Source organism: Rhamphochromis sp. 'chilingali', assembly GCF_963969265.1.
Source record: "Rhamphochromis sp. 'chilingali' genome assembly, chromosome: 5".
Taxonomy (NCBI): domain Eukaryota; kingdom Metazoa; phylum Chordata; class Actinopteri; order Cichliformes; family Cichlidae; genus Rhamphochromis; species Rhamphochromis sp. 'chilingali'.
Window position 1 is genome coordinate 35,127,242 of NC_137932.1, and position 18,654 is coordinate 35,145,895.

At 40.1% G+C, this 18,654-nt stretch overlaps 1 protein-coding gene across 3 annotated transcripts in view; it reads left to right on the forward strand.

The window, feature by feature from the left end:
* map3k7 (mitogen-activated protein kinase kinase kinase 7) overlaps window positions 1-18,440 on the forward strand; it is a 32,068-nt gene extending 13,628 nt beyond the window's left edge. For 2 of the 3 annotated variants that reach the window (XM_080882451.1, XM_080882452.1), the window contains exons 10-18: window positions 3,897-3,978; window positions 7,605-7,735; window positions 8,094-8,241; window positions 8,984-9,064; window positions 13,106-13,173; window positions 13,762-13,861; window positions 14,533-14,594; window positions 16,518-16,633; window positions 16,886-18,440. In XM_080882451.1, the coding sequence (XP_080738577.1) occupies window positions 3,897-3,978; window positions 7,605-7,735; window positions 8,094-8,241; window positions 8,984-9,064; window positions 13,106-13,173; window positions 13,762-13,861; window positions 14,533-14,594; window positions 16,518-16,633; window positions 16,886-17,066 (969 nt within the window). In that variant the 3' untranslated portion in view covers window positions 17,067-18,440. The remainder of the gene's footprint in view (window positions 1-3,896; window positions 3,979-7,604; window positions 7,736-8,093; window positions 8,242-8,983; window positions 9,065-13,105; window positions 13,174-13,761; window positions 13,862-14,532; window positions 14,595-16,517; window positions 16,634-16,885) is intronic. The other variant, XM_080882453.1, reaches the window with a different exon arrangement.
* The last annotated feature ends 214 nt before the right edge of the window (window positions 18,441-18,654 follow it).

The window sequence follows — 18,654 nt, forward strand, 5'->3', positions numbered from 1 at the left end:
AATTAATTAATTCCAATTTTAATTAATTATTGCCACATTTAATTAATTATTTAATGGTGTATTTAATTAATTCATTATGGCAGTCCTGGCGTTCCATACTCACCAAGTAGTTATGATGTAAGTCAAAACTGGAGAGGAAACTTTACTGTAGTGCTTGCGTAGTTTTCAGCTTGGCTTAGTTCAAACATGACGGTCTTGCAGCATGTTTCGTACATTTGTGGAGTGGCGACATGGGAAATGTAGTTTCGTGAGGGGATGCGGTATCTCCGGTCCACTTTATGTATTAGACTGGTGAAGCCCTCTCTGCTAACTGTATTTATAGGCATCATGTCTTTAGCCAAAAAATGTGTAATGGCCTCTGTTATTTCTTTATACCGCTTCGACGTTTTCTCATAAGGAGTTCCACTTGAAAAATCTGATACAGAGACTGCTGTTGGATTGCTGTGCTCTTTGTCTTAACATTAGCAACCTTTGTTTGGCTAGCCCTATCTTTCTGGAACTCTTCAAACAGTTCTCTGTGGTTGTATTGAAGATGATGGTGGAGATTAGTCGTGATTCCTCTGGTGGTTGCCACAAGTGTTCAGGAAGTTTTGCAGAGTACCTGTGTTTGGAGAACGTCGTCTTTATCAAATCCAAAGTACCTCCAATTAAGCGAGGTACTATTATTATTATTATTATTTTTTTTTTTTTTTTTTTAAGCCACGAGTTCATAGTCAGTAGCATTCTTGTCATGTGTCTCGCTCTCAGCCATTACAACTCTGACTCGTTGCTGCAGTGTTGTTCACTCCCCACCTCTAATCCATGTGATTGGTTAATGCCGTGAAGGGCTCTATTCGACTGATCAAATGTGTAAAGGGGTTTCTTTTATTGGTAAATTCTTTAAAGCACGTGTGTAAACATTTTAAGGTATCCAATTATCGCCGTTTACGCCGTCTTTTGCGATGGGCCCATCGCACAGGCTGATATCGCGATGACAATAAATTTTCGATTTATTGTGCAGGCCTATACAGGAGGCAGGCCAACATAATTTTAAACGCTATTAATTAAGAATGGGACGTTTATATACGTGTGAACTAAGCCTGGGCAATATGAGGAAAATCTAATGTCACAATATTTTTTTGATTATATCATGATACACAATATATATCACGATATGTTTAAATAACCTCCAAAAAACAAAAATTGTTTTCAACCATACAGTGCCTAAATTTGCACTGGTATGCTCATTCAATATTTATTTTTCTGCTTTGAATACAAGAAATCTGAATGAATTAAAATGTTTTATTTAAACCATTTTTTTTAACCATCAGTTGCACGCAGAGGTTTTTGACCAATGACAATACTGTCACAGCAGGTGGTCAACACTAGACCTTTAAAAAGCAAACAAAAGATCATAACGAAAAAGGACATCGAGTAATAATAAAACAATTGAAATTGTTCTTTTGTGCTTATAATATATAAAAATAGTAAAATTAAAATGTGATGACCCCAAATTACAGAAAAAAAGTCTAGACGGTGACTATAAAAACGATTGACAAAGAATCAGGTATCACAGCTGTTTTATTTAACATTTTCTTTGGTGTGTGGGAAGATGTTGACATGCAGAGTTTAAAACATTCTTCATTTTGCAGTGGATGACTTTTCGGCTGTTGGAATACATTTGTGCTACTGCTTCCCGTTTGCGGCAATAGTTTTACGGCACATTTTAACCATTTAACACCATTTTAACAGTCTTACATTGATACCAAACGTGTATACTAAGAGGTTTGAGGGGTAGCACTGGTGGCCAACAGTATTTTTGAACATTGATGTAATTATGCAAATTATAGATAGTCTTGTGTATTATTTTATAACACTTCTAAAATACATCATTCATATGTTTGAAAAACCATTATACTATTCTAAACAAACCACATCTTTATTCATATACAGTGGGGCAAAAAAAGTATTTAGTCAGCCACCGATTGTGCAAGTTCCCCCACTTAAAATGATGACAGAGGTCAGTAATTTGCACCAGAGGTACACTTCAACTGTGAGAGACAGAATGTGAAAAAAAAAAGCCATGAATTCACATGGTAGGATTTGTAAAGAATTTATTCGTAAATCAGGGTGGAAAATAAGTATTTGGTCACCTCAAACAAGGAAAATCTCTGGCTCTCACAGACCTGTAACGTCTTCTGTAAGAAGCTTTTCTGTCCCCCACTCGTTACCTGTATGAATGGCACCTGTTTGAACTCATCATCTGTATAAAAGACACCTGTCCACAGCCTCAAACAGTCAGACTCCAAACTCCGCCATGGCCAAGACCAAAGAGCTTTTGAAGGACACCAGGAAAAGTATTGTAGACCTGCACCAGACTGGGAAGAGTGAATCTACAATAGGCAAGCAGCTTGGTGTGAAAAAATCAACTGTGGGAGCAATCATCAGAAAATGGAAGACATACAAGACCACTGATCATCTCCCTCGATCTGGGGCTCCACGCAAGATCTCATCCCGTGGGGTCAAAATGATCATGAGAACGGTGAGCAAAGATCCCAGAACCACACGGGGGGACCTGGTGAATGACCTGCAGAGAGCTGGGACCAAAGTAACAAAGGTCACCATCAGTAACACACTACAACGGCAGGGAATCAAATCCCGCAGTGCCAGACGTGTTCCGCTGCTGAAGCCAGTGCATGTCCAGGCCCGTCTGAAGTTTGCCAGAGAGCACATGGATGATACAGCAGAGGATTGGGAGAATGTCATGTGGTCAGATGAAACCAAAGTACAACTTTTTGGTATAAACTCAACTGGTCGTGTTTGGAGGAAGAAGAATACTGAGTTGCATCCCAAGAACACCATACCTACTGTGAAGCATGGGGGTGGAAACATCATGCTATGGGGCTGTTTTTCTGCCAAGGGGACAGGACGACTGATCCGTGTTAAGGACAGAATGAATGGGGCCATGTATCGTGAGATTTTGAGCCAAAACCTCCTTCCATCAGTGAGAACTTTGAAGATGAAACGAGGCTGGGTCTTCCAACATGACAATGATCCAAAACACACCGCCCGGGCAACAAAGGAGTGGCTCCGTAAGAAGCATTTGAAAGTCCTGGAGTGGCCTAGCCAGTCTCCAGACCTCAACCCCATAGAAAATCTGTGGCGGGAGTTGAAAGTCCGTGTTGCTCGGCGACAGCCCCAAGACATCACTGCTCTCGAGAAGATCTGCATGGAGGAATGGTCCAAAATACCAGCTACTGTGTGTGCAAACCTGGTAAAGACCTATAGTAAACGTTTGACCTCTGTTATTGCCAACAAAGGTTATGTTACAAAGTATTGAGTTGTATTTTTGTTATTGACCAAATACTTATTTTCCACCCTGATTTACGAATAAATTCTTTACAAATCCTACCATGTGGATTCATGGATTTTTTTTTTTTTTTTCACATTCTGTCTCTCACAGTTGCAGTGTACCTCTGGTGCAAATTACTGACCTCTGTCATCATTTTAGGTGGGGGAACTTGCACAGTCGGTGGCTGACTAAATACTTTTTTGCCCCACTGTATACTGTGCTATATAGTGTCAGAACTATAGTAAACGAAGGTCACTTAGCAGTTGACCAACCCTATCTCTTTTCTGCAAGGTAAATATGGCTTTGTGTCAGTGATCTCTGGTAGATTCATTCTTGGTGTTCTCTTAGTGTTTGAGGTTGTAACATTAAGCCAAATATAGCTTAAACTTTCCATATATTATTTATTATATATATTACATATATATACATAATACATATATTATGTCTCAAAATATCACCAAGTCCTACTCTCCTGAATTAATTATACTAATAGGATTTTTTTCATTCATAGTAAGCCTGAGTTGAGAACTCCCAACATTATGTGTTGTTTTCATTCTTTTTGCAGTACTTCCCAGGGTCTGATGAACCCCTTCAGTATCCATACCAGTATTCAGATGAGGGACAGAGCAACTCTGCAACTAGTACAGGTACATCTCATGTTAAGGTCGTGTGAAGATGACGCTCTAGATTATGTTTAAATAATTATAGTTCCTCTTACTGCTGCTAATCGCTTTTCTTTACAGAAAAACTATTATGTGCGTCGTTAACTTACTTCTTCTACCACATTTTTTTCCTTTGTTAATTCAAACTGTTTTCTCTGCCTGCACAAATACCATGGATGTTTACAAAGGTGTACCATGAGCAGCATGTTGTTGACCAGCACAGCAACTCCAGTGTATCCTGGTATCTATACAGTTGCCCAGTACTGAGCTCAAGGTCACATGTGTTTTAGAAGTTCTCAGAATAATATACCTTCAAAAGAAAGCAGCCTTGGCTTAAGTTTGTGGGCAAATGATTGCAGTAAAATTCAGGCCAGTACACATAACATTAGCAGCTGGATTAACATTAACATGAAGCAGTAAGATAGATGTTCCTAAGTACATAAGTACTGGAGTACACCAAAACATCCTCAAAAGCCAGACATCATTCCGCGATCCAAGAAAATTCAGGAACAAATGACAAACTAAATAAAGCCATATCTAATTCAATTCAATTCAACTCAAATTCTTTGTTGTCCCAAAAGGGAAATTAGTTTAGCAACAGGATAAAAGTAAACGCAACAATAATATAAAATTACAATAATAGTAATAGAAAAGCTCTGGGACTCCAGAAAGCCACAGTGAAAGCCATTATCCACAAATGGGGAAAACATGTAAGAGTGGTGAACCCTCCCAGGAGTGGCCACATGACCAAAATTACCCCAAAAGTGCAGTGACGACTCATCCAAGAGGTCCCAAAAGACCCCAGAAGGACATCAGAAGAACTGTATGCCTCAGTTAAGGCCGGTATTCATGACTCCACCAGAAGAAAGAGACGACAAAAGGAACATAAAGGCTCTTCTCAGTTTTGCTGGAGAACATCTTGATGATCCCCAAGACTTTTGGACAAAAGTGTGTGTCCCCTTGCATCTTGCATTACTATAACACAGCATTTCAGAAAAGGAACATCATACCAACAGTAAAATATGGTGGTAGTAGTATGATGGTGTGGAGCTGTTTTGTTGACTTGCTATAGTAAATGGAACCATGAATTCTGTTGTCTACCAAATCATCCTTGAAGGAGAATGTCCAGCCATCAAGCCGAAGTTCACTTGGGTTCTGCAGCAGGACAATGATCCGAAACACACCAGCAAGTCCACCTCTGAATGATATAAGAAAAACCAAATGAAGACTTTGGAGTGGCCTAGTCAAAGCTTTGAACTGAATTTGATTGCCATTCTGTGGTATGACCTAAAAAGCCGGTTCATGCTCAAACTCTCCAGTGAGGCTGAATTACAACAATTCTACAAAGATGAGTGGGCCAAGATTTCTCCACAGCGCTGTAAAAGACTCATTGCCAGTCATCACAAATGCTTCAGTGCAGTTGAGGGTGCAGTGACAGTAACACTGAACAGAGTACACAGAAGTGTGGCATTTTTGTGAATTTATAGGACCAGCACTGAATCAGTGTGGCATACAGTCAGGTCCATAAATATTGGGACATCGACACAATTCCAACAAATGAAACAAACAAGATGTGCTTTAACTGCAGACTGTCAGCTTTTATTAGAGGGTTATTACATCAAAATCGGGTGTAGGAATTAAAACAGTTTGCATATGTGCCTCCCACTTGTTAAGGGACCAAAAGCAATGGGACAATTGGCTTCTTGGCTGTTCCATGGCCAGGTGTGTGATATCCCCTCATCCCAATTGCAATGAGCAGATAAAAGGTCCAGAGTTCATTTCAAGTGTGCTATTTGCATTTGGAATCTGTTGCTGTCAACTGCCAAGATGAGATCCAAAGAGCTGTCACTATCAGTGAAGCAAGCCATCATTAGGCTGAAAAAACAAAACAAACCCATCAGAAAGATGGCAAAAACATTAGGCGTGGTCAAAACAACTGTTTGAAACATTCTCATGAAGAAGGAATGCACCGGTGAGCTCAGCAACACCGAAAGACCCAGAAGACCACAGAAAACAACTGTGGTGGATGACCGAAGAATCCTTACCCTGGTGAAGAAAACACCCTTCTCAACAGTTGGCCAGATAAAAAACACACTCCAGGAGGTAGGTGTATGTATGTCAAAGTCAGCAATCAAGAGAAGACTCCACCAGTGTGAATACAGAGGGTTCACCACAAGATGTAAACCATTGGTGAGCCCCAAAAACAGGAAGGCCAGATTAGAGTTTGCCAAACGACATCTAAAAAAAACCTTCACAGTTCTGGAACAACATCCTATGGACAGGTGAGACCAAGATCAACTTGTACCAGAGTGATGGGAAGAGAAGAGTATGGAGAAGGAAAGGAACTGCTCATGATCCTAAGCATACCACCTCATCAGTAAAGTATGTTGGTGGAACTGTCATGGCGTGGGCATGTATGGCTGCCAGTGGAACTGGTTCTCTTGTATTCATTGATGATGTGACTGCTGAGAAAAGCAGCACGATGAATTCTGAAGTGTTTCGGGCAATAATATCTGCTCATATTCAGTCAAATGCTTCAGAACTCATTGGACGGCGCTTCACAGTGCAGATGGACATTGACCCAAAGCATACTGCAAAAGCAACCAAAGAGTTTTTGAATGGAAAGAAGTGGACTGTTTTGCAATGGCCAAGTCAATCACCTGAACTGAATCAGATTGAGCATGCATTTCACTTGCTGGAGACAAGACTGAGGGGAAAATGCCCCAAGAACAAGCAGTAACTGAAGACGGTTGCAGTAGAGGCCTGGCAGAGCATCACCAGGGATGAAACCCAGCGTCTGGTAATGTCTGTGTTCCAGACTTCCGGCTGTGATTAACTGCAAAGGATTTGCAACCAAGAATTAAAAAGTGAAAGTTTGATTTGTGGTTCTTATTCTGTCCCATTACTTTTGGTCCCTTAACAAGTGGGAGGCACATATGCAAACTGTTGTTATTCCTACACCATTCACCTGATTTGGATGTAAATACCCTCTAATAAAATCTGACAGTCTGCAGTTAAAGCACATCTTGTTCATTTCATTTGGAAACCATTGTGGTGGTGTATAGAGCCAAAAATGTTAGAATTGTGTCGATGTCCCAATATTTATGGTCCTGACTGTAAGTACACGTGAGCCTCCCACCTCTCCCAGGAGCCACAGATGCTCTGCCCCCACCCAACTCCTCCATAGAGATGGCCGTGGCAAGACGATTCAAATACAGCCTCAACTCAAATGAGACAACCACCTAAGTTTAAGCATATAACTAAGCAGAGGAAAATGCATTGTAGTAATATTTTCAGTCTATTTCAGATTTCTATATTTGTCTGTTAGTTCTTTATTTTCATTATTTGATTTTTTTTCAGTGTTTTGAAAACTCAAAGACAACAAAAATCCACAAAGTTAATGTAAAGATGCATATTGTATATTTAAAAAAATATTGAAACTGTCTCTGTGCCAGTATAAATTTGAGCAGATAGCCCTTGTGCCAAAAATTTACTGCAGTCTTGTTCTCGATCGCTCCTTTCCTGCCTGCCTGCTTTGCTGTCCTGATATTAAAACTGATAAATAAATTTAACTTCTGTCCTGTCCTGTCCTGTGTCTATTGAAATGACAGGTTCATATGTAGACTACACTGGTAACAGCACAAGCTACAGAAGTGATGCAAACATGGAGCACAGTGATTCTCAAGGGAGCAATGACACTATTAAGATTACGCCTCAGTTTGCACCTCATTTCAAGCCAAAGGTAAGACCATATTAAAAAGGGACGTTTTTACTGTACATGTAATGATTTATCTTTTTTTTTTGTCTTCTGTTGACAACTCTGCTGGTTTCTGTGTTGTGGTGTTTTTTTTAACATAGTTTTTACATAGTTTGGATTCATCATAATGCATATGTCAATGAACAATGAAACAAACATAAAGGTCCTTAAAGGACAATTTTTTATATTAGCTGTTATATTGACTGGTAAAAAAATGTATATCCCAGGTTTGCAGAACACTGAAAACCCAGAGTCAGCCATGAAGTTGCACTGATAAGCACTTAATCCTCATTTGTAATACAGTCTTCTGTGGTTCAGTAAAAGTTTCGTGTTTGTCTTTCAGGGAGACACATTAAGGAATGTGTCTCTTTCCAGAGGGGGCAGCGTTGAGAGTCTGTCAGCACGAACACAGTGCCTGTCTTCTTCTGACAGCAAAAGAATGAGTGCTGACCTGTCAGAGTTGGAGCCCAAGATGCAGTTTGCACCTGCAGGTAATGCCAGACAAAACTTGGCACAAATCAATACATCAAATACATTTAAGAAAAGAAAAAAAAGACCAGCTTAACAAAGCATATTGGCCTGATCATGCCATTACTTCAAATTTAAAAAAAAAAAAAAAGGGGGGGAGTGCATGCAGTATTAATATTGAGGCAGTCTTTGCTGGTCCAGTCTGGAAGCTTCTTTTTGGCACCTAGGTCGCCCTTTTATGTGATTTCATCACTTTGAATTGAAGATTGATTCCTCATTAAAAGTGTCAATATGTCTCTGAAGATAGGGCCTCTCGAAACCAGCTGTCGCTAATCTCCTTTCAGCAGATGTACTCGTGCTGTCATAGAGAAACTAAATCAAGAACTCCTCTGGTGTAGTTTCGATTTCAATGTGAATGTCTGTCAGTTTTCTTTCTTGTTTGTTTGTTTGTTTTAAATGTTGTTCACAATTAAATATAGCTTCAGTGGTTGGGGTTTCTAACATTTAATTATTGAAAACTCTGTTCTCAGATCACCTTGTTGAACTTTTCCAAAAAGCAAAATGCCTGCTCTTGTCTGTGCTGAGGAAGGTAGTGCATTCTCTGCTGACTGTCTATGCAGTACTGATTCACAGCTCCTGGAATGAATGGTGCATGTTTCCTCTGCATGCACAGCTATGTTCTGCATGTGTATGACCCACATTTGCAGTCCAGCTGTGGGCATGCTTGTCCTGTATGCAGCTATATGTGTATATGTGTTTTTGCAGCAAACCCCCCGTATAAGCGAGGCCACCGTAAAACTGCATCATTCGGAACCATACTGGATGTCCCCAAGATCGTCGTTACAGGTATCACTGGACTACTGGTCTTTCCGGTGACACGGTGGAACTGGCTTGAATGAGCCTGTGGGTTACTGTCATCAGACATGGCTTTTTGTTGTGTGTCACTCCATATGATCCCCTCAAGAATGCAGATAATGTTCATAACATTTAAATTTTTTTCGAATTTGCCCTCTGATTTAAAAACACAAACCAAAAATTTAAAATTTAAAAAAACAACAACACAGAAGTCCTTGAAGCTGATTTTGGAGTTACATACATCATAGCTGTGTCATGTCCTGTTTTCTGTTTTTTCTTTGTTTTTCGTAAAATATTGAAGTTTTCTCATCTGTTATCAACACATTTGTTGGAGCTGTGTGCATATTTGTCCACTAAAAGCAAGTGGTTGTTAATCAGTACGTTATAGTCAGTATTTTGACATAGATGAGATAACTTTCCTAAGTCCTGGCCCTCTCCTGTCTCTTATATCCCTGGCTTGGCTGCAGCAAATCACGGGTAGCAGTAGTAAATTAGTGCATTTGAGCTTGTCCTTGACTTTCATGCTTAGAGGACATTGAGAAAGCATGGCTATTTTTTTTTTTCCCCATTTCTCACTCACTTTCCATCCATCCACATCCACTTTGAAAAAAGTCATTTTGATTAATTTCCCTCACAGTGAGGGTCAGAGCTATTATTATAAGTTGAGATATGGATCAAAGGGAATGGGGACAACTCTGCCTGTCAGAAATACTTCTATTTTGAAGATATATGAGAGACATTGAGTAAGTGTTTCATTTAATCAAGTGGTGCAGGGAGTCTGCATGGAATTGTTATAGATGGTAAGGCACGCACCTTTGGATCTGCAAACCTGTACAAGGAAAAAAAATAACCAATTTATGTAATGAGTGTCAGTAAAATGTGGTCTGATCTTCATCGAGTCACTTTTCCATGATCCCTCCAGATCACCGCTGACTCACCACCAAACCAATCACGTTGGTGGTGAGTGAGCGACCCGACCGTGGGGTGTGCTTTGATCTGTGAAACGTTACATGTGTAACACTGTCTATGTGACTACATTTAAGAAGTGCTTAAAATATTTGAAAAATGTTTAGTGTCATCTTGTCAGTACAGAACATGACATCATCAGGTTGGTTGTTTGCAGTCAATAGGTTTATATTAGTGTATGTTATCTAACTAGTAATAGAACCAATAACTCTAAAACTAAAAATTTGTCTTAATAGGATCACTTTTCATGGATGTAAATTAGAAATTTGGGGAATGTCCTGACTATAGAAGAATCCCTTTTCCAAGTGGGTGGTGTTAAAGTTGATATCGCTTATTTTATTTATTTGTTTGTTTGTTTGTTTGTTTTAGGCGTCAGTTAATTGTGAATCACACAGGCCTAGAGATCAGTCAAATCCACCAAAATAAGTCTGCACTGGTCGTGACTTGTGACCAGTTGCAAATGGTTGCTGTGAGACTCATTGCTATAGAGCCATCCACGGAGACCTAAAGACTTCATTGACCACTGACCCCTGTGACCTGTTTGGCAGGCGATTACTGGATGTTGCGGCCAGTCTTTCATGTGATATTAGTTGCAAAGATGTATACAGTGCTACACCAAAAGCTTCCTGGGGATTTCTTTGGTAACTAGCAGGTCGCCAACAGTTTGCATAGAAGATGCTGACCAGTCTGCAAACTACTTGCCAAGCAGTTGTGCGTTTTTAAAATGTGTTGGTTGCAACATGTCATTGCTGGTTGGTGAAAAGTTTATGCAAAATGTCACATTTTTAATCGTTAATTGCATTGTTTGCCATAACTTTGATTACAAGTATTGCTTTTTTCAGTCCATTATGAATGTATTATTATTTAGAGGCCCTGTCACACTGTCCTAGAGATTAGATAACAAACACCAGCAACCGCAATTTTAACAGGAGGACATTTTATCTTAGACTGTCCCAGTTCCCATTTAACATTGCCATTTCAGAGATTGTGACCATATATAATACAGATTAATGGTATGTTGGTAAAATGTCAAAAGTCTGATGTCTTGAATAATATTTAGCATTTTTGGGAGTCCTAAAAAGTTTAATTCCATTCAAAGCTTAGTTGATTTTGGTGTGAAGCCCAGAGGGACCTGCCTGCTAATAAAATATCATTTTAGGTTAGTACCTGTGGCTAATTGTCATGTTGTTGCTCCAACTGTCAACTCTTAGCTTCAGAGTGACTGTTATTCCTAAAGACAGATATGTAAATTATTAGTGCTATTATGAGGAGTGGTAGTAGTATTACTCCATGTACTATTGGTTGCACTCGTGTTTTGGTGCTAGTTTGTGACTCTGTGTAACATATAGGGATGGATATCGTTTAGGTTTTATCCGATACCAGTACTAAACCGGTACTTTTGAAACGGTGCCGGTGCTTAAACGGTGCTCGAATCGGTGATTAAAGAATGGAGAACACAAAATTGGTCCAAAAACCTCTCATGTTTAGCTGTTTTTATGTAAAAAGATAACAATGTTAGCCTTTTATGCAGCTATGGGGGATTTATGGTATCACTCTTGGCTGGAAGCAGTGCTTAAACAATGAAAAAAACAAAACACAAACTTTGTCCAAAAACCTCTCATGTTTAGCTGTTTTCCACTTTTTCTTTGGTCATTTTAGCCTTTTTGGCCAGGGTGAAGGGAGTATCTGCCATCAAACAAGAAGACAGCCACATGTAACTACGATGGTGTTTGCTAGTTCACCTTACAGGCATTAATTTAATAACGTGGTTAGCCTACTCAACGTAAATTACACACGAACAACATTAAGCTACTCACACAGAGAAGAACGGCTGCTGCTGCCATCATCCGTCATCATTTCTGCTACACTGGCAGGGCTAGGGGCCAGGACTCTCCTCTTTGGGTTTTTGTGGGATGTTGCTAACTCCGGGTCTGATAACAGGCACCACACCCACAGTAGATGTGCTCGGTGTGAGGTCTCGCAGTAAGCTATCAAATACGCCGCATTTTTTGGCTTTTAACAAAATGCTGTACGTCGCCAGGTGTTTCATCAGATTCGAGGTGTTGCCTCCTTTGCACAGTATCATCTTAAAGCACTTGTTGCAGGCTGCTGAGTTTGCATCTTTTGCTGTGAAGTACAGCCAGACTTTTGACTGCTTCACCTTGGGCATTTTTAATCTGTAGCACTGCTCTAAAAGAACGTACGTACCTGGGCCCGCCTACTACGCTTGCAAAGGTAAAATGATTGGCTAGAATCCAAAGTGTATGACATCTCAGGAAAAAAAAAAGCACCGAAATAAAGCACCGAAATGTGCGCTGCTTTTCAGTCTATGGCACCAGTTCTGACATAATACCGGTACCCATCCCTAGTAACATGTGTGGAGAAAACACTGGAATTCTGTCAGAACTTGAAATTGCATGCAACTGAAGAGTCTTGTAGTTCCTGCAAGGTGATCGAGCTGATGTTCTGATTGCACCTAATGTCATCCTGGCATAGTGTTAACCTGACCAGCAGATGAATTGCTGATTACTAGAATGAGTACTGTGACATTTTGTGTTTTTGTCTGAGCCGCCCCCAACAACCTTTTTTGTATTTTTGTCTGGAGTGGTGGTTTGTGTGTATGCTGTGTTCTCTGTCAATGGCGGTTACTTATAGCCCCGCTGTTTTTGTTCTCTTCTACCCATCCCTGAGTCTGATTCTGCTGCAGGTGTCTTTATGTTAAAACAGAGTTTTTCCTTCGCACTGTTGCCAAGTGCTTGCTAGGGGGATTGTTACAGGGAGTTGGGTGATTGTTTGGGTTTCTTTCTAATATTGTTGGGTCTTTACATTTCAATATTGTGAACCTTGAACAAGTGGCACAACATAAATAGAATTGAATGGATTGGTTATGTTCCCGCCACACCACAACTTATGATGGTTAAGTAAGTGCAACTGTTACAGTATGGCTCTGTGGGTCTGGATCCCCGTCAAGCCACAAGCAAACACAGGGATTAGTCCCCCAGTACCACTATCCATAGTACTTGAGGTCTCACTCTTTCTCTTGTCTGTCCTTTACGCTTTTCACAGCCACATGTGAGTCTCAGAGACGTCGGTCTGTACAGGATCTGCCAGGCATCTGCACAGAATCCAGCCAGGTAAGACATGTGCAGAGGACCTGTGAGGTTTTAGCTTTTTGATGATTAGTGACTTTAGGGATTGAGCGTTTAAAGAGATCTAACTTAAATCACATTTTTTAGTTTGAAAGATAACAGTTAGCTTTTCTAGTTTCACGCTCTTTATGGTGTGCCCAGAATTATAGCTTCACTGTTCAGTCCTTAGCAGTTCAACAAAACCATATTCACAGATCACGTCACAGCATAATGCGATTGTCTAGTATACCATTAAAGTATCAATGCATTAGATTCATTAGTAAACTTAAAACCTGCACAATCAGAGTGCACAGTACTTTCGTGTCAAGCTTAAAGCATAACAGCCACATTGTGGGACACAAATGTGACAGAACTGCTTAAAGTGGCTGTTAAATGGTGCGCTCATTATTCTTCACTATTGCTGCTAACAAAACACTGTGGAGCATCTTCAAAGACATGACATTACTAAAAATGTCTCCATGTTGTCTACAATGAGTGCACTATTTTGCTCATATTTTGGTCCAGATGTCATTTTCTCACTCTGAGACTTGGAGGGTATTATTGACTTTTTGGCTTCTTTTGTAACCTTTGCAGGGGAGTAGGAACAGCAGTCGATCTTCCAGTCCAAGTGTGAGAATGATGCCGCCTGACAAGACAAGTGGCAGGGGCTATTTCTCCCCCGATGACCCCACAGGTAATGACAACTGCACAAATTCCACTACAGTTAACTACTGTTTACTACATTGGGTAGTGCCACCCAATGTACAGCCACAATTGAGAAGGGAATCACTGTTGAAAAGTTTTTGTAAGCTATTTGTTTGAAATTATGAGCAACAGTACAGAAATTATTATATAATTATTGTAAGTATTAAGTCTCAAACTGCCACATTGGGAAAGTATTATTAGGACTGAACATATGAGTCATATCATGTGCAGTAACAGCTGGGAACTCCTGGCATCTCAGTTTCTGATGAAAACTGCTAATTGGTAATCCTCAAAAAGCTCTCCTCTTCCAAATCCATGACAGTCTAAGTGAATTGAAACAAATCCTTTCTGGACCATATCAAAAAGTTTAGTTGCGAAGAACTTCTTGTCAGCTGTTCCCACTGAGGTATCCATGTCAAATGTCAGAGTGAAAAATTGTACCCCTCAGTGATTTATTACACATCTATTAAACACAATGACTATACCACCATCAATATCACTGTGGCCCAACTTTATAACTCATTCAGGCTACCTTTATAAATGTTAATGATTTTTCTGTTTTTTGGCCAAAGATGTGTTTAGGACGTGTGTTGCTAATTTCTGACATTTCTGTTTCTATGAAGTCCCAAAACAGCCTGTTATATATCTTTCTCCCCTCAGATACAAATGGCTCAGACAACTCCATTCCCATGGCTTATCTCACCCTAGACCATCAGCTGCAGGTACACCATCCTATCAGGCACTTGTACACAATGCACTGATGTGTAAATAATAGGGGTGCAACGATACACAAAATTCACGATTCGGTTCGATACTTTGGTGTCACGGTTCGATATTTTTTCGATACAAAAAAATGTTCATTCCTTTTTAATTTGTCATTTATTAAAATTATAAATATATATTTTAACTCAAAAGTACAGTTTTTAAATGTAATGTTGCTGAAACAACAAAATAATTTAAAAAAAAAATCTTATCTGGTCGAGAAATCACTCATCTTTGGAAAAGAGTTTATTTCAGAGAAATGGCTCTTTCCAAAATAAAAGCTATACTATACGCTTCTTCTGGGCTATATTCTCAGCAGCATATTAAACATATCAGGTCCCCATAAGGAGAATCATGTGCTAACGGCTGTCTAGTTTGTAGCATACGTACTTGTTGTTTTTGTCTGCTTCCACTTGTCTTTGCACTAGGATGATGTCGGCGTAAATGTGCAGTCATATTCGTTGTGTTCCCACTAGTGCTGTCAGCGTTAATCTCGTTAAAATTGACATTAACGCCATAACGCGGCAAATCTCCGTTAACGAGTTACTGCGGATCGCCCCGTGTGTGGGGCTGGACGGCGTCAACACGTTAACGAGCTAACTGCGCTAACGCACTAATTCCCAACAATGTAATTGAGCATTGCGTGGCACATCTAACATACTGTTTTACTTTTGTCCATGACGCGCTTACCTTCAGGGTCATACTTCACATGAAGACCAAAATAGTTCCAAACGCCAGATCTGAATGAGGGTGGGGGAGGTTCAATTTTGGCTAGCGTTGAGGAAGTTGCCATGTTGCAACGAGCTTAACATCTGTCTCGCTAGCTTGCGCTGAGCTCAGTGGATCTACGCTCGACAGTGCAGCCTAGACGGAGTAGTTGAACGCAGATACACTGAGCTCTCAACACAGACAGCATCATCAGAAGAAAAGTTGATAAAATAAATTAAAAATTTTGTATTGTTCGATACATATGCGTACCGAACCGAAAGCACTGTATCGAACGGTTCAATATCGATACGAGTATTGCTGCACCCCTAGTTAATAACCCTTCCTTCCCACTGTCACCAAAAGTGCTTGCTCATAGTGGGTCATATGAATGTTGGGTTTTTCTCTGTATGTATTATTGTAGGGTATTCCTTACAATATAAAGCGCCTTGAGGCGACTGTTGTTGTGATATGGCCCTGTGTAAATAAAATTGAATTGAATTATGCTTTGTAATGTAAATGCTGTATTGAATCTGATGCGGCTCAGCTGCACTGGTATCAATTCAAGTTCACTGAGTTTTATTTTTAGAGTGCCAAATCACAACAACAGTTGCCTCGAGGCACTTAGCTATGAGGCGACTGAGGCCATGGGACATCAGCCATCTCATTATTATTATTATTTGTAGAATCCCAGTAGAGCACTACGATCTTCCAATCAGATGCTCCTAGCACAACCTAGGTGTCGACTGAAGTCCAGAGGTGACCGGGCCTTTGCAACCGTGGCACCTAGACTCTGGAATAACCTCCGTGTTCATATTCGGACCGCCGAGTCTATCCAGTCTTTTAAATCATGTCTTAAAACCCATCTTTTTACTTTGGCTTTTGATTCTAACTAGTTGGCTGTTATCTGGCTTGTTGTATTGTCACCTATTGTTTCCTGCCCTGTTTTCTTACCGTTTTGTTTTAATTGCCTCATGCTTTTACTGACTGTGAAACACTATTGTCAACTTTGTTGTTTTTAATATGTGCTATATAAATAAATTTTGATTAGATTATTATTATTATTATCCCTGAGGACATGATGCTCTGTAAACAGAGTAATGTAAATTTAAATACGCACTAGCTGATACTAATGCCTGAGCAGAATATTTTTAAACAGCGTCCATTTTCATTTCCAGCCCCTTGCTCCCTGTCCCAACTCCAAAGAGTCCATGGCTGTTTTTGAGCAACACTGCAAGATGGCCCAAGAATACCTGAAAGTGCAAACTGAGATTGCCTTGCTAATCCAAAGGAAGTAAGTGTAGTGACTAAAGTCAAGTGTTGCTTAATTATTTTTCTTAAATTCACTTTCATTCAAAGACCTCACATAAACCCCAGTGGAAGATGCTTATTCATTGTGTCTTAACTGCCAAATCTCACAGCTGTAATGTGTGAATGTTTAAAATTTTAATTGCATAAAAGCTACCAAAGCTGCATGCATAATCTCGTAACATAATGTTGAAAATGACATGCCTAAAAACGCAGCCCCCCCCGACTATCTGCACAGGAAGGAGCTCATTGCTGAACTGGACCAAGACGAAAAGGACCAGCAGAACACGTCCCGTCTGGTGCAGGAGCACAAAAAGCTGCTGGAGGAGAATAAGAGTCTGTCCACATACTACCAGAAGTGTAAAAAACAGCTGGAGCTGATCCGGGTTCAGCAACAGAAGAGACAGGGCACGTCATGATGAGACACAAACTCTGCCACTCCCCCTCCCCCCCCCCCCCCCCCCCCCTCCTCGTCACCTCCACCCTCCTGCGCTCCTCAACATTGCACACCAACACTACCCGTCATCTGCTCTGCACATACACTGCTCCCAGTCCAGCTTTGGAAAGAGACCTCTATTCTACTGTCTGCTGCATGTTGCATTGTAGACCCAACAGGAAGACCTTTGTCTCCTGTACATACATTTGCACATCCTCACAGTGTCTTCTGTGAGCGCAGACCAAACAATCACTGGTCCTCCATTCAGATGAGCCCAGACACTGCTGCTGCCGCCACTGCGCTTCAGGACGGAGCGAGGTGGCTGACGTCTATGACCGAGACAACTTGCTGATGAGACGCAGGTTGTGTTTTCTCTGTGTTTGCTCTCAGGGCCTGTGGGCTAACCAGTCAGTGTCTGTTTGCGCTCCTCAGTGGTTAATGGCCACACCATCCTCCTCAGAATGTGAAACTCAAAACAAAGGCTTTGAAGCAGAATGTGCAAAAAAATCTTTCTGCAGTGCGTGCTAGGAATCCCTGTTATCCAAATCATAGCCCCTTTTTAAATTCACCCATTATCTCTACCTTTTTAATTGTGAGCATGAGCCTCTCCATAGACCTCCAGTCAGATGTGTCAGCAGAAGGAAGAGCTTCACATTAAAATACACATTAAAAAGTGGGCTAGCTTCCAGAGTAAATACAAGGAGCTGTGGTATCCCTTCTTATTTGACCTCAGTGTTGTTTTGCGTTTTGTCTTTTCTATTCAGTAGTTCACTTTGTGTCATTTGTTTGCAATAGGACATATTTTATCTGGTCTGTGAATGGCCTAACGGACAAAATAGAGGAGGGTCACCTCCCTATACAGTAGAAGTTGTTTTTAGTTCACATGTTGCCTTAGAAGTTGCCTGCATTTTAAGTGCTTGTGTTATGTGATATTTAGTGGGGATAAAAAAATTTTTTTTTTTTAAAGATATTTTTGATCTACTGAACATGAATGAAATAATAACGGAAAGAAGAGAGATAGATGTGTATCATTGAACTGATAATGTAAATGTCTGCCAGCAGCTTTATTCCCAGGACTATGAAATGTACGTTTTTTTTCTTGGTGTCTCACATCTCGTAAGTATTTTTGCACAGTTGCTATTTAATCAGGTTATATTCAAATTGTATTTCTCATTATACTGGTTCTGGTTTTAAACATCCAAGACTTAACAACATCTTTCTTTTTAAGTCCTCCTGTTGAGATTGAATTATAACACACACACCTCTTTTTCGAAATGTTTCATAAGTTATTGGGAAGGGGGTGCAGCATATGACATCAAGGAAGGCATTATGAAATAAACAAAATGGTGAAACGATGTGATGTGTGTGTTATTATGGAGGATGAAACTACAGAGACTAAAACCAATAGAATATACTTTTTAAGGCTATACAGTTAGACATTTTAACATGGGGGGGTCATCTTTCAAGGTGGACATTTTATTCAGATTATTATTTTTTTTATGACAAATCTAACAAATTTAAAAATGTAACAAACCCACATACAGATTCAAAAAACACAACCAACCTGTACA